We start from the raw sequence: 25,485 nt of genomic DNA on the forward strand, positions 1-25,485 counted from the left end.
ATAATTGTCATTCTAACTTTCCTATAATATCCTACATATTTGCTTAACCATCGTCCCCAAATTGGAAATTCACATTGTTTCCTATTTGTTTATTGTTAGAGAAAACATTGCTGGGACAGCTGCTTCCTATCCTAAGATCTGAAGAAAAGACATCAATATACCTTTAATTGCAAACTTACAGCTTTAAAAAGATTATAGAATATACAGATTTAATCTTACTGTGTATTATGGAAGAAGAAAATGTATATAATAATCTATATTGCCATAAAAGAACAGATATGGTTCAGTGGAGCCCAAATGGTAAAGAAATTTTTTTGAGCTTGAAGTATTGGAAAGAAACCTTCATGGAGCAGGTTGTTTTTGAATGGGCCTTGAATGATGGAAAGTACTTGAACAGGTGGTTGAACCGAGAGTATTCTAGGTTGAAGAAAACTGTGAGCTCAAGGTTGGAAAACCTCAAATGTGTATGGTAGGGTCATGAGTGCTTTTTGGGTGAGAGCACAGGCCTGTGCTGTCTGTGCTGGTGGCCTAGTAGTGACAGGAGCTGAAGTGGTGGGTTATTATCAGGTCTCAGAGGGCCTTGAATAAAGGCTGAGATATTTATAGCATAGTCATTAAGAGTGAACCTGATCAAAATTGTGTTAATTGATTAGTCTTTTTGTTGCTGGTTTTTCTTGATAATTCCTTTTCCCTGGTGCCTTTCATGGAGTAGGGCATTTGGATCTTTATGATGGCACAGATATCCAGTGGAAGGGTACCAAAATATTTGCAGTTGGGACCACAAATCAGAAATTCTCATTGATACAAAGAGCAGTACGACAATTTCGAGACAGACTGTGTTATGGTACTTTATTTTATTTATAAGAAACACAGTCAGCATTCTTTCTGATTGACCTGTTCAAGTTTCAGCTTGCTCTGCTTATCCATGGTGCTGGCAGGGCCTCATTTGTTTCCGTGCACCTGCACTCGGTTGACATCAGCTTTGGAACTAGGAAGAGAACACTTTTGGTTGATGATTTTCTGTGATTTTTAGAAGTTAGTTAAATGAGTCTCAAAGTCTCGAGCATTTGCAGCAGGCTTTCAGGGACCTTACTACTTAATGCACAACAGTTGTTTTGGTGGTTTCAAGACTAGGTGTCTGGTAACCACAGTGATCGAGGAAATCACCACCACTGTGAGAGAAATAGTTTGCAAAAGCAATCGAGTATTCTTCTTCTCCTCTGATGTTTTGTATTTACTTCCATAGACCACTTTAAAACTTTTCTTAGGATGAGATAGTGGTGTAAAGAATACTCACTCTCATGGTTTTTATGGAAAATTTGTTTCCTGTTTATTTCTGGCAAATAATATATGGCCTAAAGGGATCATTAATGAAATTAATAGTAATTCTACTCTTTCAGAGCTTTTCAGACTGTACTTGAAGTATTTTTCATTTCTGGGCACCACATACCAAGAGAGGTATAAATAAATCGCAGTGGTCAAATAGGAAATTGGCCGGAGTAGAACAGGAAATTTAGGTGTTATCAAAGATCAGCCTGGAAGAGAGAAGGCAAAACCACTGTCTTCAGATAGCTGAAAGGCTGATTTGTGGGAGAGGGAACAAACCTGTCACATATGATAAAAACTAGGACTGACGATTAGAAACATCAAGGAACAGATTTGGGGCTTGAGAATTGTCTCGTTACTGACAGCCATCCAAAGCGGGAATGGGCTGCCCTGGGAGGGCGTGACATTTAGAGGATACAAATAGAATTTCAACAATGACTGTGGTAGAACATGTTGACCCTTACATTTCCTCCTAACCCACTGTTCTGTCACTGAGATTTCTAGTATGAATTACAAAACAAAATAACTGGGAAAATGGTGTTGCCTTTTGAAGTAGATGTTGAATTTAAAAGGATATTGGGTTCCACAACAGAGGTGCCCTGGCAGTCACTGTAAATGTGGGATTGGAGGTCCAGTCAGAGGCCTGGTTTACAGATAGTCTTAGGAGTTCTAGGCATGAAATTAGTTTAAACCACATAAAAGGCAAATAAATTGGCTCTCTGAGGGGAGAATTTGTTCAGAGTATGAACCCTCAAAGAATACCCAGGGGAAGAGTTATACCTTCAGGAAGCATTGAAGTAAACAGAATGATGGCCAGAGGGCCAGGACTACAGGAGGGCGATTCTACAATTGGAGAGGGTTGATGAGCAGCCTCAGATGCCACAGAGAAATTACAGAGAATGAGGATTGAGAAAAGAGCATTTAGATCAGGAATGTGGACATTATTAGGCCATTTCAGGGAAATAGTTTCCTAGAGCAACCAAGAAAGCCTAGACACTAAAGAAAGAGCACATGGTGAAGGAATAGGAAGCCACCTGTGTGAAAAATGTGGGGAAGCAAGGAAGGAAAGGACGGGGCAGCTACGGTCTTACAGCACAAAGAAAGGGTTATCTGTCATTTGTTTCTCTTTATCCTTCCGAATAATTACCACCAGGGGGAAATGTAAATCAGAGAGAAAAGTTAAAGAGTCAGACCATTGAGTTTTGTGTCCTCAGTTCTTAGTTTAAAAAATCCACGAATGGATTAATAAATTGTGGTATATGTATACCATGGAATACTATGCAGCCTTAAAGAAAGATGGAGACTTTACCTCTTTCATGTTTACATGGATGGAGCTGGAACATATTCTTCTTAGTAAAGTATCCCAAGAATGGAAGGAAAAATACCCAATGTACACAGCCCTACTATGAAACTAATTTGGGACTCTCACATGAAAGCTATAACCCAGCTACAACTTAACAATAGGGGGAAGTGGGAAAGGTGGGGGTGGGTAGAGGGAGGGGAATCGGTGGGATCACACCTGTGGTGCATATTACAGGGGTATTTGCGAAACTTGGTAAATGTAGAATGTAAATGTTTTGGCACAGTAACTGAGATAACGCCGGAAAGGCTATGTTAACCACTGTGATAAAAATGTGTCAAATGGTTTATGAAGTGAGTGTATGATGCCCCATAATCATATCATTGTATACAGTTATGATTTAATAAAAAAAAATAATAAAAGGAATGCATTTCTAGCTGAAAAAAAAAATAAAATAAAAAATAAATACTTAAAGGTGAGTGGGTGGGTCAGTGAATCTCAGACTCATTTCCTTGTCACCTTGTCACTGAGGGGAGAACGGTCCAGGGCTCCATGTGGTGTTTATAGGCAATTGCAGCTTTGCTTGACTGCAGTGTTACAAAGTTTTAAGGTTAATGTGTACATAGAGCTCTTACTAAAATTATTTTCGAAGCAGCAGTTGGAAGAAGCAGCTTTGGAGAGTATCTGCTAGCTACAGCAAGTTCTTCAGGATTGTGTGTGGTTCTCAGTTTATCTCTGTTCCATGCAGAGCCCACTCTGCTTACTAATTGAATGGATACTTTGAGCACCCAGAGACACCCAGACAGACCCCAGTTAGAGGAACATATTTCCCTCCTGAATGTAAGGCAGAATTGTGCCTAAAGAGGAACTGAAAGTGTCAGCCAAGAGAATTTGCTAGAATTCTTGTGATCTGGCTCTAGAATTTGTTACCAGACATTGAAGATTCCAAACACTGTCAGTTTTCAACAGAATAAAACTCTTAATACTCATGCCACTTAAATATAATCAGTTTAAGAAAAATATGAGTAAATATTTATATATATGTGGTTTTAATTTTTAGTATAACAATGTCATTGTGCCAGTTGCTTACTAGGCCTGACTAGCCTTTGTATCATAATTGTTGTCACATTAATCAGGTCTTACAATTATTAAAATGTTTTAATATTTACAAAGCCCAGTCACACTCACCTTATTGGATTTCAGACCCAAAGATAGCTTATAGATGAAATTGTACTGAAAGATTCTTTTACCAGTCTTCTGATTCTCATGCTGTGTTGTGGGGCTTGTCTTTGGGTAAGGTGCTTTGTTATCTCTTATTTCCAACTTTTCTATAATTACCATACTTCATTTTTTACATAAACATTTAAATGTTTTATGCTTCTATAAACCAGAATTACTGAGAGGAGATTTAATCATTAATGGATTATTACAACATATGTCAGTCATCATGTCTCTGTGAGGCTCAAGCCATGTGATTGGTCAATGAATTCTAAGGATTTATGGCCTTGCAGGTCGGGTCTATGCTGTCTTGTCAAAGAGAGAAGGTCGAGTGCTTCAAGAAGAAATGAAAGAAGGGACAGACATGTTCATCATCAAGGCTGTGCTGCCCGTTGCTGAAAGCTTTGGTTTTGCTGATGAAATCAGGAAGAGGACAAGTGGCCTGGCCAGCCCACAGCTGGTATTCAGCCACTGGGAGGTAAAAATCCAAATCCCCGCTCCTTTCCTTCTCATCTGAGCATGCTCCCTACAAAAGCAGCCAAGAGCAGCAAACAAATCTGATCATACCATTTGGCCTTCCTATGTAAAGCTTTAAGGTTCAGGAAATGTAATCCTTTTTTCCCTCTAAATATAGATCTTTAAAGGAAATTCACAGACCTTTAGAAAGTGAAATTTCAAGGACTTCTGGGGAAAAAATACCCATGGCATTTAGAGGGAAGCAGTTATGCTTGTAGCTTTAAGTTATTATGTATTATATATTCTTAAATTAGCATCATGGAGATTCTGAGTTTCTGTGGCTTTTAAGAGTTGCAGATAAGAATGGAGTGAAATGGCTCAGCAGAGCACTGCATTATTGGTCTAGGTCAAGGTGGGTAAAGAGGCAAACCTTACCTGTAATCAAAAGGACAACTTAACAGATCCACATTGCTAGAGAGAGGGGGAAAAATTATGAATATGACTTTTTAAGTTCTTTAAGAGGTGAAGGTGAGGTCAGGCCAGTCTTCCTGAAAAATCCTTAAAAGAAAAGTAACCAGCTAAGCCAAGGACATTCAGTCAGATGAGAAAAGTTGATGAGAAAATTTCAAGAAAAAGCCTAAGGTCAGGAATAGAATTTTTTAACGGAGTGATATAAGTAAAAAGATCTGTTTAAGAAAGTAGTTTCTGGGTGGCACCTGTGGCTTAGTGAGTATGGCGCCGGCCCCATATACCGAGGGTGGCGGGTTCAAACCCAGCCCCAGCTGAACTGCAACCAAAAAATAGCTGGGTGTTGTGGCGGGTGCCTGTAGTCCCAGCTGCTCAGGAGGCTGAGGCAGGAGAATCGCGGAAACCCAAGAGCTAGAGGTTGCTGTGAGTCCTGTGACATGGCACTCTACCGAAGACGGTAAAGTGAGACTCTGTCTCTACAAAAAAAATAAAAATAAAAAAAGAAAGTAGTTTCTATTGTCACTGTTTATAGGAAATCTAAATAGCTTCACATTATTCACTTACTCGCTTTCGCTATTGAGATTTGTAGTTTAGTAGAAACAGCATTGACTTGAAGTCAGCTCTAGTTTCAAATATTAATTCTGCTACTTATTTGGAAAGACTGTGGAACCTACCTGAGTGCTTTTCAGTCGTGAGATAAAGTCTGTTAAATATCGAATCTGGTGCCTGGCACGGCAGACTGTTCTCTTGTTGATGGTTCTCTGAGTCTCCTCACTTCAGTTAGCGCCTGGCAGTGTGGCATCGCACTGGGCTTTGCGCAAATCAGCAGGGTTTTTGCTTGAACTCTTTCAGCAAAACTCATGGTTTAGGTCCAGTGCCAAGCTGTTCTTATTTCCTCTCACTTTCTTTAGCCTGATGGGTCCTTTTCTCTAGAACACTTTAAATGAATAATTTAGATGATATTAGAGAATGAGAATAATTGAGGGAGAACTTTCTTTTTAAAGTGAAATTTATAATCATGTGCATCAGTGAAGTAAAAAGGAGTAACGCTTTAGAAAAACTGACTTTGAACAGGGCATATTTGATTTTAATTCAGCAAATTTGTATCGTCTAAATTGATTCAAGTGAAGTTGCTAGTCTAGAGTACTCAACTGTGCCTGCCTTTCCTTAAAATAAAAAAAGGTTATGCATTCTTAATGCTTGATAGGACCAAAGCCACTAATTCGATTTAGGCCTTTTTTGTTGTTAGTACAAACTCTGCATTTTAATTGTGATTTACTATGAATTTTTCTTGCATTTTGCAACTTTAAACACTGATGTTTTGATGGTTTTATTGGCTTATTATCATTATGTAGAAAACTGCCTCAAAATATTTATTTGTTAATCCCCAATACTGTGGGTAGTTATTTATCTAAACTTCTAGCTTTATAGCTTAGATTTTGATTTTTGGTACTCATCCTTTACATAAGAACACAATAAGAAATATGGGTCAAAAAGGCAGTGGCAGAAGCATAGGAGCTGTGTCTGCAGTGTGAAGAGATTACTGATGTTTCTAATGGTGCCTCTGCAGGTCTTAGTGACCAGACACGTGATTACAGAGCAGTGTGGTAAATGATATTTAGAACTGGAGAGAGATTTATTCCACTTCCACCTAATGTCCTTGATACGTAAAATACTTTGTTAGTGCTGTCCTTGCTGAAAAACCTCCTTCAGAACTTGTAATTCATGCTTCTGAATATCTTAGAGTTGGCAAGTAATCCATCTCTTGAAGATTGCCTTGATTAACACTTGTGCAGAAAGCTGGGTCATCATATGTTTGATCAGAACAGAGGATATGGGTTGAGTAACAACTGGGAGTACCTGTAAGTACAGATGCAAAGTACGCATTCAGAGCTGGTTTAATGGCATTACTATTAGAAGAATGATACATTTTAATTCTTATATTCTATTTTTTTGTTTTAAAATCTCATTATTTTACCATCTTGTCCTTTTTTTTCTTTTAAGAGACACTTCCTCTGTTGCGCAGGCTAGAATGCAGTAGCACGATCATAGCTCACTGTAGCCTAAAATTCCTGGGCTCACACAATCCTCCTCCCTCGGCCTCCCAAGCAGCTAGGACTACAGACACATGCCACCATGTCTGGCTAATTTTTTTTTTTTTTATTTTTTGCAGAAATAGGGTCTCTCTCTGTTGTCCAGGCTGCTCTTGAACTCCTGAACTCAAGCAATCTTCTCTCCTCAGCCTCCCAAAGCACTGGGATTACAGGCGTGAGCCACCATACCCTGCCATCAGTCTTGTTCTTGAAAGTGATTTTACGAAGTATGTATATTTTTTAAATCTATAAAGTTCCCCCCATTTCCTAATTGGCAAATATTTAGGAAGCAAGTAAGACTTCTCTAACAAAGGGAATCCCAAAATATAGTGGCTCAAATGAGGCAGATATTACTTCTCTTCTGAGTCTGGGGAGGCGATACAGGGCTAATCTGTGGCTCACTGTGGTGGGAGCCCAGGCTCCTTTTGCCTTGCTGCCTTTCTCAGCACTTGGCTTCCATTGATCATCCAGAGTAGCCATTTCTCCTCCTACCACCTGCATTCCAGCCTATAAGAATAGGGATGAGGAGGGTAGGGTGTACTCCTTCTCTGCAGGACACAAACTAGGCCTTGCACACAGCTTCTCACCTTCACGTCATTGCTCAGAACCAGTCATGTGACCACACCCTAAGGCCCCCCCCTTAACAAGTTTGGGCTATGTGGTTTTTAAACTAAGTCAGAAGTCAGCAAACTATGCTCCTTTACCTGTTTTGTGGAAAAAAAAAAAATTATTGGAATACAACCATACATCCCATCATTTACAGATTTTCTATGGCCACTTTCAAGTACAGTTAAGTAGATATGACTGTGATAAATCTACTACTATGACTGTGATCATATGGCCTACAAGTGTGAAATATTTATATCTGTAAGAGTGATTTAGCTCTATAAAGCTCTAGTTGGCCATAGGCCCACCTGAAATATTTATTACAAAAAAAGGGGAGAGTGGTATTTAGGGGCTACTAGTATAAAAACAATAAGGTTTTATCAAATAAGGCAATTTTTGCTACATGAAAACCTGGTTTTCAATCTCAATTTTTTAAAAGGCTAAAAATTGATCTTTTTTTTTTTTTAAAATATTAGTTTCTGATTTAGCTACAACTTGTTAAAAATCAAACTCTACAATTAAATAATTTTAGAGAAAAATGTTGTCAAGAAAAGTTTTACTCTAGTTTTGTACCATCCTTCTGTCATATCCTTGCCACCTGTCATGGTCCTATTCCCAAAAGCTTCAAATTTTTGAAAGTCTTGAAAACTACATTATAATTAAATGTCATTGATCTGATATTTCTTGGCTGTCTTGGTTTTTTCCCCCATAGTTCATTTTAGAAATAACACAGTTGTTGAGATCTGGCTTCTCACTCTAAGGCATTTTTTTCATTTGTACTCTGCTATACCATATAATTTACAATCAAGAGCTTTTGAGAGAAAGTGCTTCAAAAAATAGAGAAAATAAAATTACAGGCATTTTCCCATGAAGAAACCATTGAAGTCAGCAATCTCATAATTTCTCTTTCTATGTTTTACTCTTCTGTGGAAAAGGAAGAAAAGGAGCTAATAACAGGCACAGAAAAAAAAGATATTACCAACCACTGCTGCTGTACATGTATGTCAGCATAACCTCAAGACCGGCCATTTCATACCTAGATGACCCTGAGGGGTGGGATAAAGTTCACTTGGGGTAAGGAAGAAGTAATTATAATAGTCCTAGAGAAGTTTATTTTGGACATGGTGTTTCCTACCTGCCAGCCAGAATGATAGTGAAAATTGGGCAAAAAATTAAAATGGAATGCTGAAAACTTTGTCCTTCTAGGCTTTTTTTTTTAATGCCTAAGGCAACAGCTTACACTTGGGTTCCTTCCTTTGAATTAGAAAATGGCATACCCTCAGTTGTAAAAATACATTCTCACTCCAGGCTGAGGAATGCTGGGTAAGCCAGTAAAAAAAAAGGCACCTTTTCCTTCCGTCTGATGGGAAGCTGTCTTTGTGGCCTTGAGGGGCCTTCTGTAGCTCACAGGTGGACAACTATAGCAGGAAGGTTTATCTTTTTTCTTCTAAGGAAATTCAGAACTAGCCTTGTGCAGTCAGGTGCTACTCCACGGCCCCTGTTCTTCAAGTGTATTTGGCTTGTTGAGGCATGTGGCTTCAGGATGCCGTGCTCAGGAACAGTGAGAGCAGGGCACCTGGGTCTCAGGCGCAGGGCAGAGCAGGCTGGAGCCAATTCACCAGAAGTTCCCCAGGGCAGGCGCTCACAAATGCAAAAAGCAGTCCTGGGAACCTCTAGAAAAGAAACTGAGCCAACCTCAGAAGTCCATGATAATAGTCCAGACAAGAGTAGACCCTCTTTGAAGCTTTTTTATCTTCTGTTTTTCAAGAAAGGCTTTAGTCCTCAGTTGGCCAGTAAGAGTCTGGTATCTCTTGCTTAACACTTCATTCATTTCTTGCTGTATAAGTTTTTGCTTTCTGTTTTAACAGAATTTAATATTTATTTACCAGTACAACTCGGACCTGCTGAGAACATGTGGCTTCTTTATATTCTAAGATGGGTCTGTCTTCCAGCTGGTTATGGGAGGGTTCCAGTAACCAGCTAAAAACCATTGATGATCACATTTCCTTACAGGATAGTCTTTGTGGGTGACTGCCCAAGTAAAAGTTCAGTTTCCTGACTTTCTTCCCTTTCCCCTAAGAAGGATTAGGCCTTCTGTGACCTTATGGTAGGGGTGAGAAAAGGGAAGCCTTACCTCCACATGGTGCCCTCTGGATCCTTGCTGGACTTTGCGGTGAAATAGCTTATCTGGTCTAGTCTATCCTGGCCACTAGGGCTGGTGTGGTGGCACCAGCCAATTTTAGGAATCTCTTTTACCAATCATCTACCTCCAATTATAAGATCTCTGTAGATTGCTGCCTCTTTGTCCTGACCCCAGGCCTCTCAGCACCTCTATGTCCATGTACCAGAGCTGGGAGCTTCTGGATCTGTGAGGGGCTTCTGGTCTCTCTGTCTACTTATACAGGTGTTCAGAGACTCAGGAGGAAGAATAGAAAGTACTATTTTTTAAATAATAAGCTAAGCTTTCTGCTGTCAAGGCAGGTATGCAGCAATTTATTCAGTGAACGTACATTTACCCAGTGTACACTAAGGGCACCCACCCTCAAAGAAAATGGTCATTTGTATCTTCCTGAGATAAACCCACAGCAAAGGCCAAGACAGAAGGAAAAGAGGGCTCAGGATCCTTGCAGGGAGTCCACAGGGAGGCCTCAGGTGACAGGTGAGTCTGCACCACTTCCCAGCTGGGCTGTGTTGGACTTACCCAGAGGATTAAATGAGGGGATGTGTGAAAGTTCTTAGGGGATTTCTTATATTTAAAGGTCTTTGATCAATCTCACTTCAAAAAAAATGGTACAGCATAGAGCCTCTGAAGCCCTTGTAACTTGGCGTTACAAGGCGACACCTAGCCAGTGACAGGGCCACATGTATTGTGAGAATAACTAGGACAGCTCTTTAAAGTCAAGTAAGAATTTCCTGTGTGTGTGTGCATGGCTTGTGAGTTCCAGCTATTGTAATTACAGTCCAGTGTCATTGAGAGAGCTCTGCTTCAGGAAGCTGGCTTGCTGGTGTTTTGGCTCTCTCAGTTCATCTCTTCCTGAATCCCCCTACTGTCCCCATTTTCCCATTGCTGGCTCATTTATTGATGCTGTGTTTGGTATTTTCCCCCTCTGGAAATGAGAAGTTTGCTAAATTAGACCTCAGAGGAACTTCCAGTGCAATATACACTTAGATATATCAGGGCCCCAGCAACCGGCCAATGCTTTGCTAATGACACCCTGGGAGATTTTGGCAGTCACTTTGTAGACATATATACTGAGGATGTTTGGTTCCTCATATCCGGGGTATCATCCTCCTTTAGCTTTAGGGTACTGGTTCTGTGCTCTTGCAGGGACAGGGTGAGGTAGAAGCCAAAGGATTCATCTGCTAGGCCATGGAATGCAGCAGTAGCTGCTTGAGTGTCTGTTTTTCCAGTCACCCTAGCTGGATGGTTTCAGAACAGCACATGGAGGACATCACCTACTTTCTGGACTTGCCCTTCCATTGACCGGTGCTTGCTCTTGTGACCCTATGCCTGGATTTCTGACACAGCAATGTGACGGAGAGGGCTGTACCTTTCTGCATCTAGGCGTGTCCCTGACATCAGTGGGTGATCTCACCTAGTCCTCATGGAGTCACATGAAATTGGGACTTTTAACACTCGCCCTTATAAATGGGAGAACCCAGGCATGAAATGCTTTGAAATAACGTGTCTGAGATCACACAGCTACATGGGTCAAGGAGTAGGATTGAACCAAGACCGCATCACTGCTAACTCTCACAATGCCTGCCCCACCATGCCACTCCTTGCATTCACTTTGCTTATTTTGTTCCACAAGGAATAGACGTTACAACCCTCACCACTTCTGCTATCAGCAAAGCAGAGTAAACAATTCCTTAAGCAGCTTGTGTTTCTTATATTTGTTGAGAATTTTACTTCCTCCCAACAGTTAACCTAAAGTTATAACTTGTGGATGAGTAGCTTTTTAAAAAATCGGAATAATTTCATTCACAGGAAGTCATCAAAAAATACATATGGGGAGGCCCTGTGTACCCTGCCACTTCACTTTTCCCCCAGCATTAACATCTCTCATAACTACATCAAACCAGAACACTGATGTTGTTATGCCCACAGAGCCTGTTCAGGTTCCACTGGCTGTGACAAATGGACTTGACTTAGCTAGTACCACTGGGAAGTTTACGTTTAGACAAGTCTGCTGTCGTGGAAAAGGGGCAGACTTGTGGTGGAGCCAGGTAGAACTGTATGACTTCTACATAATATCTTCTTTAATCTTTACAGAAACCCTGGGTCAGGCATAATATTTTTAGCTACAAGGACCATACTGCCATACCAATAATTGCTTAAGCAATTAGGGCTGGCGCAATGGCTCGGTGACACCAACAAAACGGCAGGCTGCTCTCTTCTGCCCTTATATTTACACCTGCATGTGCACGTGTGTGGGGAGAGGCTACATAAAACGTTTTGTTACCACAATCAAGGTACAGGATTGTTGTGTCACCATGAGGCTCCCTTGTACTCCCTTTCCCTAGCTAGCCCTGCCCCTCACCCTGCGTGGGTGGCTTTTGAACAGCAGCCACCTTCCTTCCTCCTGCCCAGACCCTGACCCTGAGCTGCACTGACTCACCCTGGCTGGTATCATGGGAACATTCTCTGCCAGTGAGGGGTCTGGAATGGCATTGCTATCCTAGGTTAAGTGGCTAGTGAATCAGAATTGCGTCTCTGGAGACCTGTGTGCCCACAAAACAGTAGTGTGCTCCAGAAGAACTCCTTCCTCCTTAGATCACTATATCCTTGGAACTGGGCTTCTCCCTGCTCCTCATTCTAGCTGCAGTTTACTGGTCTGAGTTTCATCCAGTCACCCTGTCTGCCACTTCACTCTCCCCAAGGGCTGGACATGCTCTCTGCTCCAGCCCATCTCCCCCCAGCCTTCCAGTGGGGTCTCACTTGAGGACATTCCATCTGTGCATTTGCTGCCACCCACAAGAATTTCTACTCTCACTGCTGATAATGCCTCTGTGCTTCCCTGTCTGTTCTCACTTCTTACAATCTGCTCTTTCCTTCAAGGATTCATTTCTGTTTTCACTCAAAGGATACTTCGTAGTTGTTCCATTGAGGATCTGTGATTAGCGTGTTTTTAGCATGTATTTAACAGAGGCTTTTTGCTTGGGTCACTAATAAAGTTTTATTTAACTATATAAACACATATGCACACACCTAGGCTCCTTGGTACACTGAAGCACCTCATTGTACCTCAGCACCAGGACACAGGCAGCCACTTCATTTCCAGCCGTTGTTTAAGAGTGAGAAGCATAGGGGTGGCTCACTGTGCCTGTCAGTAATATCTGGTGGGTCAGCACAGAACCTCCCCAAGATGCAGATACTCACCGAGGGCCAGCATTTCACCACTGTCACAGGGGTGGATGGTTTCATCGTCTTGCTCAGGACTTGTGTCCTGTTCTCTGATTTCAGAACTCCTATCCTGCGTATATTTTACAGCTTTTGACTTCTCCTGTCATACTTTCTTTTGTCTTTGCCTCTCTATGCCTATATTCTGCAATATTTCTATAAATCTTTTTGAAAAATAATTTATTGAGGTAAAATTCATGTAACCTAAAGTTAAGGCTGAGTACAGGGGCTCATGCCTTAATCCCAGCACTCTGGGAGGCTGAGGCGAGGGAATTGCCTGAGCTCAGGAGTTCAAGACCAGTGTGAGCCAGAGTGAGACCTCGTCTTGTAAAAAAAAAATAGCTGGAAGCTGTGACAAGGCACCTGTAGTCCCAGGTGTACGGGAGGCTGAGGCAAGAGAATCACTTGAGTCCAAGAGTTTGAGGTTGCTGTGAGCTGTGACGCCACGGCCTTCTTCTGAGGTGACAAAGTGAGGCTCTATCTCAAAAAATAAAATAAAATAAAATAAACTGATAATTTTAAAGTAAATATTCTGTTGCATTTGGTACAATCACAGTGGTGTGTGACCACCACCTTCAGAACATTTTTATCACTCTAAAGTAAAACCTCTTACCCATGAAGCAGTTCCTCCCATTCCTCCCTCCCCTCAGTCCCTGTAAGCATCAGTCAGTCTGCCTTCTGTCTTTGTGGACATGGAATCTGCCGCCATGGCCTTTACATCTGGCTTCATTAGCACAGTGTTCTGGAGGAGCGTGTACACTGTAATGGTTATCAGTACTTCCTCCCTTTTAATGGCAGTTCACTGCCTGCTCTATGGCTACCCCATATTTTGTCTATCCAGGTGTCCACTAATGGACATTTGAGCTTTCCCACTCTTTGGCTATTGTGAATAAAGATGCTATAAACTTGCATGTGCCTGTACTTGTTTGAGTCCCTGTTTTTAGTTTCTTTGGGTGTATACCTAGGAGTGGAATTGTGAGGTCATATGATAATTTTGTGTTTAACTTTTAAGGAAGCTGCTAAACTTTTTTTCCATGGTGGCAGTACCATTTTACATTCCCACCAGTCATGTATGAGACTTCCAGTTTCTCCACATCCTCACCAACATATTTTTTAATTGTTGTTATTACAGCCATTCTAGTGGGTATTCAGTGGCACCTCATTACAGTCGAATCTGCGTCTCCCTAAAGAGCAGTCGTGTTGAACAACTTTTCACATGCTTATTTCCATTTGCATATCTTCTTTAGAGAAAATGTCTATACAATCCTTTGCCAGTTTTTTATTGGGTTGTTTGTGTTTTTGTTCACTTGTAAGAGTTCTTTATATATTTTGGATATTGAATCTATCCATCTTTAATTTACTTAATTTCTCTTCAACAAGTTTAATCTAGCTAGTTAGTTTCTTTTTATTTTTAAGTCTAAATTTTTTTCTAGGATTTCCATTTGTTTTTTATAACTGTCTAATGCCTAATCTTTATTGGATACTATTGCCTTTCCTTTACTTGAGGATCTTTAAGTATTCTGGTACTGTTGATAAGGTTCTTCAGGTTACTCTGTTACCCTCCTGGTTTGCTCATGCTTCCTCCTCTTACTGAGTCTGGTGGCTGTCTGTCATGCTGCTGGGTCTTCTCTGTGCTTAGTGTTCTGGAATTCTTATTTGCATAGCTGTCTTATGGGCATTTTCTCCTCCGTGGCTTCCCTGTTCGGCATCACAGTCACCACCTCCTCTGCCCTCCCAAGTACCATAGCGTCAGCTGTCCTTTGCAGTGGTTCAGCTCAGAGCCATCACCGGTGTAGATGGCAAGGACAAGAGATTGAGAGAGGTGCTTGTGTCTGCCTCATGGTCCACAGCTCGTTTCTAGCCACAGCCCTGGGCACGCGTGGATGTTCAAACTCTGGAGAAGAGTGAGTGGCTCTGGACCTACACGCCTGGGTGTGCTTTGAGCCCACCTAAAGTGGGCACTGAGAGCCTGACCCTCCTGGCTCATGTCTGTCTCAACCCCCTGTGGGCTGAGGATGGGGCTTCCACCTCCACACACTGTTGTGGGCTCTCTTTTCTCCCTCCAGAAACCTCTCCCTTCCTGGTCCACAGGGATTTCTCTTTCTGTTTTGACGTGTGGCTGCATTAAAATATATTTTTCTTTCATTTTATATTTTGAATTAAGAAATATTGGGATTTGTGCCCACCTAATAAAATAACCTTTTTCCTTAGCAAATAAAAAAAATTATAAGAGAAAGAAAAAAGAAAAAATGAAGACACATAAAAACTTTCACCTTTATTGTAAATAAAGCTGATCTTAGGAAATGTGGTCTTTATCTGTGAGCAAGTGGGTATCCTAACTCTGAAGTCTGGAACTGAGCTACACTGGGAAGGGCTGCTGCCAAAGGGACAAGGTCTGCTTCTGTAATACATGGAGGGGCAGACCAGGGTGGACAAAGAAGCTTCCTGTGGACAGGTTCTTTGCAGGAAAAAGAGGAAGCCAGGCTACCGGTGTCTGTGTTGTTCTCTTCTCACATTTACCATTCAGATTCCCATGGGGAGCCGTGAGTAAGGAGGCAGAGAAGCTAGGGTCTGTTGGGCTCACAGAGCTTTCCCCACCTGGAGGACACCATCACGAGTGCTGTTCCTCCCGTAACTCATGTGTGCAGTCTCTGTCCTGTCCTAGACGTCACAGGCCCTTGGATGTGGAGCTCAGGAAGGTCCGTGTCCAATCCAAATTCACCACTTCCTTGGACATTGTGGCTTGACTATTGGTCATTGAGAGGGGCTAAGCCCCTCTGCTCAGTCTTTCAGATTAACTTTTCCTCTGATTCTTTACCTTCTCCAAGATCTGCCCTTCTCCCTTCCCTTCAAAGATGGCCTCACAGAAAAACTGTCCTCAGCAAGCTTTCTGCTAGACTTGTCTTCCCTCACCATCCGTGTAGTAAACAGGCATGGGCCCAGAGAGAAGAGGAAAGGAACTGCTCATGCCTGCCTCTGGTGTGGCTCACCAGGGCACTGCATTTGAATTTTAGAGGAAAAGCAAAGGATAATGAGTAATATGCTAACATGTTTTGATCTTTATTGGAGACAAAAGCAAAATTGATGAAAAGACATTAACATTCAGGTGTATCTTAGTGAAAAGGAGAGCTTTTGAAAATTACATTAAAAATTAATAGTTGTATTTCTTCCTTAGTATTATGAAATGGTTCAATGAGCAAAAATTAATACATATGTTACAAGTTTTGTTGAATCTACTTCCGTTTGTTCATGCCTTCCATGATTCTTCATATTTATTTATTACCATTCCTAGCAAGTTTTACTGTTCATTGCCTAAAATTTTCACTAGCTAAGACTAAATTTATAAATTGGGGAATTCACTGGATAAGGTTTAGAGTTAAAATATACTTGGCTGACTCTGTCCCCTTTTTTGACAAGATTATCCACAGTGACCCCTTCTGGGTGCCAACCACTGAGGAGGAGTACTTGCACTTCGGGGAGAAGGCCGACTCCGAGAACCAGGCCCGGAAATACATGAACGCGGTGCGAAAGCGCAAGGGTCTTTATGTGGAAGAAAAGATTGTGGAGCACGCGGAAAAGCAGAGAACGCTCAGCAAAAATAAGTAGCTACTACTGGTGGATTCTTTTCTTTCTGATGAATTAAAAAGTATCAAGTTTTAGTGTTGGGAAATTTTCTTTTTGCTGCATTATCTCTGTACATTCACTTTCAATAAAGTTGATCCATATAATTTTTTCTTAAAACAGAGCCTTGCTCTATGGCCTGGGCTAGAGTGCAGTGGTGTCATCACAGCTCACTGCAACCACAAACTCTTGGGCTCAAGTGATCTGCCTGCCTTGGCCTTCCCAGTGGCTGGAACTACAGCTGAATGCTACTACTCCTTGCTAATTTTAAAAAACTTTTTACAGAGATAGGGTCTCTCTATGTTGCTTAGGCTGATCTCAAACTCTTGGCCTCAAGTGATCCTCCCGCCTTGGCCTCCTAAAATGCTAGATTTATAGGCATGAGCCGCCATGCCTGGCCCCATAGAAATATTTTTAAAAGAATGTTAGAGAACACATTTTCAAAGTGCTTTTTTAGTTGGTTCTGGTTTGAGATAAGAAGTTATCATAAATATTACAGTAGTGATTTAATACTGCCCTGGGTTTGACACCCAGCACTAAGATGTGTGGTCAGGGGCACCCACTCAGTGCAGTGGGTGTGTTGTGCAGACCTGCAGTATCCTCTCTGCTGACTCTCTGCCTGTCCTCAGTGTCACTTGTCTAAGTACTTCCTCCACAGAGAAATGGTGTGACTTTCTGATTGGAAGTGTCTCCCGTTTAGTCACTGAATCACAGCATCTAATGTTTGGAGAGTCCACATATCTGAGCAAGCAGCTGTTTTTTAGTTAAACCAACTCACTGTCCTAGCTGATCCATCTTACGATGTTGTTCAACAAAACAGTGTCGTGTTCAATAGTTAGCCTTTAACTTTCTGCTTTTACATTCAGAAATTTTTATCACCTCTGTTTAAACGAGTGTGAGTGAAAGTTATCCCTGTATCTTTTTCTTTAAAAGAAAGTAAATTTCTATGAGTTCCTTTGCTATTTCCTCTTAGCCTTATTGAAGGGATATCAGCTAATGTACATGAAGTTACTGCCTATGAATACTTCTCTTAAATCTCAGTTGCCTCATTCAGGGTCATCCCCATTTAAGGAACAAAGCAAGTCAGTCAAAAATAGATTTTATAATTTTTAATGTTGCATAACAATTTTTATAGTCACTTAAAAGAATTCCTTTTTATAATTTAAAATTATTGGACCAGCCTTGGTTTTTGAAATGCTTTTTCATGGGTTTTCTTAATAAGCCAGGTTATTTTTAATACTATTTATAGACATTTTATTTTTAAATCTTTAGAGCCCTGGCATAGTTGGTCAAGTCTAATTGACCTAAAGTTTGTGGAAAATGTTGCTGGATAACTCACTGACTGTTTATATTTAACAAATAATAGTATATGAAGTAATTTATGTGAGTTAGACCATCTATTGGTTTATTTGAAAATTTTGATAACCTAGCACTTAGGTTTATAGCTTTCATTTAAACTACCAGACGTGCCATCAAACATGTTATTCTACCCTTTATCAGCAAATTTTGCATTTAATAGAGAAAAGAGGCATAAACCAGAAAGAGTTAGAGTTACTCTTTCTGCAGTTGTGTTGGGCCCTGCCAGATGTGCTGGTGTGGAGGAAGTGGAATGGTAGGTTGACACATTGTCGCTCTTTCCTCTCCATAGCCCCAAAGAAGCAAGTTAAGGGATATATTATGGCTAATCTGCCAGCTAAATAATCTATCTTATTGTATAATTTCAGATGATGCCAAGTCATTGAAACCCTATCCCCATCTGTGACAGCACAGTAAGACTGTGTCCAAGCTTCAGTTTGTTGAATTCAGGGGAAGCCAACCAAAATTCTATCAGCCCCCGAGTGGAAGGGAGGGTCTCCTGTCCTTACAGAGGGTCTGGCCTTTGCAAGCATTTATAGATAGGCTTTAGAGGCACTGAGGAGGGCTGGTTTGAGGAAGCCATAAAACCAGGACCCTGGATCCTGGAGAATTCTTTTCATTGAGGTCCAGAAGCAGCTGTCTTCTACTTCGGACAGTATAGGCAACACCAATACAATCCCTTTTCCCAGCCAGCCCTGCAGCAGAGGTGGGTGAGTGGAGGAAAAGTCCTGGACTCCAGGACTCTACTGGAGAATGAGCTGCAAGCACACCCAGAACACCGGCACCATTGCTTGGAATCTCTGAGAGGCCTGTTGCTCATATCAAGTTTCCATAGGTGGAGGGGAAATACCTTCCCTGTTGTGACCGTGGGAGGAGTGCCTGGCAGTGGAAAGGGGAAGAAAGATAGCTGCCATTTATTACTGGTCTTTTGCAGGTCAGGGACTTTTCTACATGTATTTGATCCTCACATCTGCTGTATGACATAGAGATAAGGAAGTTCATCAGGGTCTGACCCATTTCTCATTCAGCTGAATCTCTTGGTTAGCCCCATTCCAAGTGTGTGTCACACAGAGCTTCTCGTGATTATTGCCTGGTTTGTGTGAGGATCAGAGAAGTCGTAAAGGAAGCTGAATGTTCACTGTGGCACAGGAGGGAAGGACTTGGGGACATCTGTGTTATATTCTGTGCCTCAAACTTAGATAAGTTATTAAAGTCCGAGATTCAAAATCATTATCTAGACTGGCTCAGGTTTACTGAATAGTAAGTTTAGAAAAATAATTGATTTCAAATATTAGGTCAACTGGTGTTCTTGGAGCTGAAACAGGGATCTGGATATGAAAGATTCTTTTTCTCCTATTGTAAAAAAACCAAATAAGGCTCAAAGTGATGGACAGCTTGCCTCAGTATCCAGACCTCTTTGGGTGAATACATTATTATATTGGGAATTAGGGTTTTCCATTGTCAAGTGGTCAAGTTCATCCTTTCTTATTAAGGCAAAGAGCATTTTAAACTTTCTAAGCTAGAAAAAATTTAATGAAAATAATCACAGATAAGAATTTAAATGAAGTTTCTCGCCAGGCGTGGTGGCTCATGCTTGTAATCCCAGCACTGTTGGAGGCTGAGGAGGGAGAATTGCTTGAGCTCAGGAGTTCAAGACTCACTTGAGCGACAGTGAGACCCCGACTAATGGAAAAAATGGAAAAACCCAGCCGGGCGCCTCAGCGAGCGCCTGTAATCCCTGCGGCTTCTGGAGGCTGAGGCAGCGGGGTGCCCGCAGCCCGAGTCTGAGGTTGCGGTGAGCTGCCCCGCCCACTGCACTCTGCTCAGGGGCATAGGGTGGGACCCTGTCTCAACAACAACAACAACAACAACAACAACAAAAGTAAAGAAATAAAAAATAAGCAACGAAATAAAATTAAAAAGTCAAAAAAATAAAAAATAAATAAAATAAAAAAAAGAATTTAAATGAAGTTCTGAAATCAAGATTATAAATGTGGACCTGACCACATGAAACAGACCATGCTAGTGCTGAGACCATCTTTTGATCTTGCTGTTACATGTGGAAAGCCTGCAGCACAGAGGCGTCTTCGAGTGTTTCTGGAATGAAGAGGAAAGGGTTTTGCACTGTGGCCCAACCACCCTGCAGGTCCCAGGCAGAGCTATTTGTAGCAGCCTTTAGGAGGTCAAGGTAGCTCCTACCAGAGAAGATGGGAGAGAGGGAATGGGGCAGAACAGAGGTGGCAGTTCTCAAAAAGACTGATGTGGGAGGACCAAGACCTTCCCAAATTCAACATCTCTCAGTAAAGTCTGAAGGGACAGAGACTTGATTGTGAATAATGGGGAAGAGGTTTCTTACCAGCCCACAGGTCCTCTGGGCCTTCCAGTCTTCCTGAGAAAATTCCAGACAGCAGACAATTCTGTTCAATGCCAGGGCCCCTTCCATACCCTCGCCACCCTTGCATGCTGGGCTTGGGATTTGAGAGTTGAACTGTGGGTTTAGTGCATCTCTGCCAGGTCTTTGGTCCTGCCTGAGACTATTTTGTGTGATTCAAGTTCATGACAAAAGGTGTTAACAGTTCAAACTCTACTGTCTCAGACTTCACTGTGATCTCTCTGAAGGAATTAACCTTTAATATCTAATTTTAAAAACCTTTTTACCACAGCTGCAACTTTTACCTTTTTGAAAAATCAATGATCTTGAATTTTTACTTATTGATTTTCAAATAACCATTTATGGAAGTTTTCCAAAAATTTGTTTTGTTATCTTTTTCAGAAAAGCCTTTCAGTTGAACCACAGAGCACTGATACTGTTGTACTGTGTAACATGGGATCAGGCACAGGAGATCCTTAGGAGCCAGAGAGCCTTGGTTTCCGTCACTCCTTGCTGAATTGGGGTCTCTTTAAATCTCATATATATAAGGTGGGAGGTAATTCCCCATATGTAAGGAATTGTTGGGAGGAGTAATTGAAATAATCTGTGTAAGACACAATACCTATAAATCGTGTCCCATATAGTAAAAACAATAATTGTTGCTGTTTGTATATCTATTACAATGCTCAGGCAGTGAGCATACACTGACAAGGTATCTGAAGTCAGACCAATTAAAGAATCAGTTAATCTAATATTGCAAAAATGCAAACTGCATTGTTCTACATTATTTCTCTCTAATGATATTTTCCCATCCAGCTTGAGCAGGCTGGACCTCGAGAGCAGGAGGATACAGCACGCTGAGGCTGCAGGCGCAGCTGCCCTCCAGCATCTCCAGTGGGCCTCACATCCCCACAGGTCAGATGTGCACCCTGGTTAATGCCCCTGTTAGAGAGGCATCTGTCCTCAAGGCACAGCAAGTGGGGCCAACCACCCCCATGACCACCAAAGGGTTGCTTGGCTTTTGGACAGTGGGTGGTGCTGCTGGAGGGAATGCATACAGTTCTGTCCACCTCATATCAGCCCGTGCACACCCAGGCTGCAGGCTGTCTTTCAGTCTTATAGTTCCCCAACAGTCACCAATTTGCTGCAAGAGGCCTTGGCAGCACCTTGTGGGCTCAGCCCAACCAAGTGTCAAACAAGAAGTAACTTCTCACTTCTCTGTGTAGGCCCTCCCCAGCACACCCACTTTATGAATCATCTTCTGGGCCAACTTCTTTTCCCTCTCTTCTATTTTGGAAGTAGCCCCCATGGGCCCTCTGAACCTTGCCACAGGGCTGGACTGGCACACCTGGAAAGTTTAAACTCTACTGTGCCCCTCTCCCACCTTTTGTATTCCCTTTGGCAGAACTTTGGCAAGCTCTGACCTCTAGCTGACCAACTGGGCCAGCCCACCATTTCTCCCATTTTTTTAAACTGCTTTTGGCTTCACTTTCTTGGTTCTCGAGTCTGGAACGTAACACCAGTCACTCCAAAAAGAATTTTACCAACACGTTAATCTACATCCTTCCCCTTTAAGCCACGTCTACCAGGCACAGCCGTCCTCACACACCTGCTTTCATGGAAATAACTGCTTAACTGGCAGAGCCAAGGTTTACTTCCAGCCAGCCCCTAGCACTGCACAGTGCCTCTGCCACCGGGGCTCCTCCTCCTTCAAAGAGCAAGAGGGCAAGGCAGTCTTCAGGAACAGCCCCCAGAGAACCCACACATGGGGCAGCACAGGCAGCCTGGTGCCTGGTGAGACTGGGCCCAGTAGGAGGAACCTGAAGAGCACCCATAAGGGACAGGGAGGGACCAGAGCCTGCTGGAAAGTGAGAAGACCCATTCAGTGGCCTCACCAATGCTCCCCTGTCCTGATGGAACACTTGGAGGTGGCAGGTGCATCAGAGATGGTTTTCCACTGCATGTGCCCATCCCACTCTCAAGCTGAACAGTTTCACCTTGCTGCTGGTGAGAAGAGAAGCTATGAAGAAGAGGGCTCAGAGGGCCAGGGAGCTTTCCCAGACCGAAAGCCACACCAGGTCTCTGGCAAAGGACCTGAGAGGTGGGGAGGGACATTTTATTAAAATGGGTCCCTCTCATCTTACCTATGGGATCCCAGTTTTGTGTTATTCATGTCTATAGTAGCTCTTGGTTTTCTTCTGTGTGGTATCCAGAGGGGAGACCCTTTTGAAAACAGCATCCAACTTTCTCTTGGAAAACCACCTTGTCTTGTCTCGGTCTGTGAGGAGGTTTGACCTCACACTTGTATGTGACCCAGGCTTGGATAATCGGGATATTCAGGTCCCTTGGCCTCGTTGGAATGGACATGTGGCCCAAGATGCTCCAGTGAGTGTCAGGGCTTTTGGAAGTGAGACAATAATTTTATTAATACTGTTATGCCAGTGAAAGGCTGGGGCTGCTGGGAACTGTGTCTTGCACTCAAGCCTAGCAGCACTTTCAGCCAGGACCAGAGGGCAGGGCTGAGAGCAGGACCAGGTTCAGAGAGCACTGCTTTGAGCATCTGAACTCCATCCTTACCCCTGGATTTTTCAGTTTTATAAGTCAGTACATTTCCTCTTTATTTCTTTAAATCAATTTTAGTTAAGTTTCGGTCACAACAATGAAGAGTCCTGACCAGTGTGACATGTGATCCCTCCTCCCTCCTGCTCAGAAATGGCTGGTGAGTCTCCCTTGTCCTCACACTCTTGCCCTCTCTCTATCTTTCAAAGCCTGTCTTTATCTAGAGCCACTTGCATTAGGATGTCACCTTCCTTGCAGCTAGCCAGACTTGATCTTTTTCTGAAGCTCATATTATCTGTATCTCTTTTAAGATACCTGGTATGTTCTGATAAATGTGGTAATGATTTGTGTACAGATATTATTACCCTATCCACTCATTTGAAAGCTCCTTGAAGGTCAAGATTTTCCTGCCATCTGCGCCTTGCACATGGCAGGTGCTCAGCAAATCCAAGCAGAAGTGCAGGGACTGGCCTGAGAATTCCCATGGACTCGGGGAGCAGTCTGTCAAGAATATGGGTCTCCTGGCTCCCATCCAGGCTTCTCTCTGGGATACCACATCCAGTGAGGCAAGAGTCTTAGGGAACTAGATGTGTTGTAGAGCAGTACTTCTCAAATTGTGGCCCCCAGACCTGCCTGTCAGCAACCCCTGGGGGCTTGTGAGAAACGCAAATTCTCAGCCCCCACAGACTTCCCACACCACACTCTGGGTGGTCTCTGCAAGCCGTGTCTTCAAAGCCTTCTCTGACACATGCTCAGGTCTGAGAACCACTGCTATGAAAATTTAAATTGACACTTAGAATTATACATTTTGCATTTTGAAATATTTAGTAACTACTTTGTGATTTACAGATAAAAATTCACACTTTTCATCTTTAGTCTAAGGTTAAGTAAAATTTTGCTGGGGATCATTTGAATAATTAATTTTCTTTCACTTCACAGTTGATAAAAAAAATTCTTAACTCTTACTACATGTGTATAGCAGGAATGTCCAACCTGCAGCCCACGGGCCACCTACTGATTTTGTACGGACTTGTTTGTTTGTTTTTGCAGTTTTTCGCGGGGCTGGGCCTGAACCTGCCACCTCTGGCATATGGGGCCGGCGCCCTACCCCTTCCAGCCACAGGCACTGCCATAAGGACTTTTTTTACTTATCTGTGGGTGTCAGATATCAAGAACAGTACTCACAGACCTTTCTTGTTTTGTTTTTGTTTTTTTTTTTTGCTAACCAGCTTTCATTAGTGTTTGTATATTTACTGTGTGACCCAAGACAACTCTTTTATTCTTCCAGTGTGCAACGGAAAGGAAAGAAAGTTGGATACCCCTGGACACTCTTTATTTTAGGGTTGGGATCCTCAAACTGAAGGTAAAAGCAGAGAACTAAGGGGAAAAACCCTATTAAAAAAGAGCATTCACATAGTTCATTCTCGACAGATAGCTGATGGATAGAGGAAGGAATTTTTAGCCTTTCAAACTCAGTAGGGGCAAAGAAGGAGAGGAACAGTGTGTCTATAACAGTTCAAAGATCTGGGGCACTTATCAATGTGCTTTTCTTTTTTTTTTTTTTTTTATTGTTGGGGATTCATTGAGGGTACAATAAGCCAGGTTACACTGATTGCAATTATTAGGTAAAGTCCCTCTTGCAATCATGTCTTGCCCCCATAAAGTGTGACACACAGCAAGGCCCCACTCCCCTCCCTCCGTCACTCTTTCTGCTTTTCCTCCCCCCCCATAACCTTAATTGTCATTAATTGTCCTCATACCAAAATTGAGTACATAGGATTCATGCTTCTCCATTCTTGTGATGCTTTATTAAGAATACTGTAAGGAGAAAGGATTGGATCAAATGGAAAGAGTTGTTTGGACATCAGATCTAGATGTTTCCTTTTTTATTTGCCCTAATTAAAAAAAAAAGTGAACTTAACGAGATGTCTAGTTGTGAGTTTTTACCCCCTCCTTTTATCTTTCTTTCTTTTTTTTTTTTTTTTTTTTGTAAGTATCCAGAAAAATCAGTACTGGGAGAATTTTTTTCTCATGTGTATCACATGAGATCATTGAAAGTACACATTTTTTGTTTTATGTATAACTGTTTTCAAAGATTTTATTAAGATAATTTCACTTTTGAGAATGCCAATTAGAGGCGAATTCATTTGGCCATTTTCAGAGGCTTGGTGGTGTTTTTTGTTGTTTTTTTTTTAATTGCCAGCACCACTGCCTCCTCAGTTTTTAAAATAAATAGGATTTAGCATTTAGAGTAAAGTTTGATACAGAAAACTTCACTGATTAAATATTTCTCTGAAAAGAGAAGAAGTATTCTCAAGACTGACACTCTGTAGTCCCTGGGCTCTTTGAGAGCTAATTCCCTTCCCCTGAGGTATTTCTTAAGTAACATGGAAGGTGACCTGAGTTTACCAGCGTGTTGGGGCCACTGGACTCAACCTTGTTAATGCAGGCCCTCCAGCTGCTGCTTCTCACTCCCGGGTAGCTCAGGGGTCTCACCTGCTTCTCACTCCCGACTTGCTCAGGGGTCTCACATAGGCCAAGATCAAAACCTTCTCGGGCACTATTCTATGGGATGCCACAGCCCACCCTTTCCTGACCTGTGGCTTGTTCATTATTTCTCAGCTGCCCTCCCCCACCCACACTCCCTGCCATACTGCTGCTAAGCCATGGGAATGGATTTTGTTTTCGTTTCCCCTTTATGTTATAT

At 42.1% G+C, this 25,485-nt stretch overlaps 1 protein-coding gene across 4 annotated transcripts in view; it reads left to right on the forward strand.

The window, feature by feature from the left end:
• EFL1 (elongation factor like GTPase 1) overlaps nucleotides 1-16,605 on the forward strand; it is a 157,812-nt gene extending 141,207 nt beyond the window's left edge. For 2 of the 4 annotated variants that reach the window (XM_053593893.1, XM_053593892.1), the window contains exons 19-20: nucleotides 4,138-4,322; nucleotides 16,289-16,605. In XM_053593893.1, the coding sequence (XP_053449868.1) occupies nucleotides 4,138-4,322; nucleotides 16,289-16,477 (374 nt within the window). In that variant the 3' untranslated portion in view covers nucleotides 16,478-16,605. Of the gene's footprint in view, nucleotides 1-4,137; nucleotides 4,323-16,288 lie in introns of those variants that run through there. The other 2 variants (XM_053593895.1, XM_053593894.1) reach the window with 2 other exon arrangements.
• The last annotated feature ends 8,880 nt before the right edge of the window (nucleotides 16,606-25,485 follow it).

This window comes from Nycticebus coucang, chromosome 6 (assembly GCF_027406575.1).
Source record: "Nycticebus coucang isolate mNycCou1 chromosome 6, mNycCou1.pri, whole genome shotgun sequence".
In the NCBI taxonomy this organism is placed as follows: domain Eukaryota; kingdom Metazoa; phylum Chordata; class Mammalia; order Primates; family Lorisidae; genus Nycticebus; species Nycticebus coucang.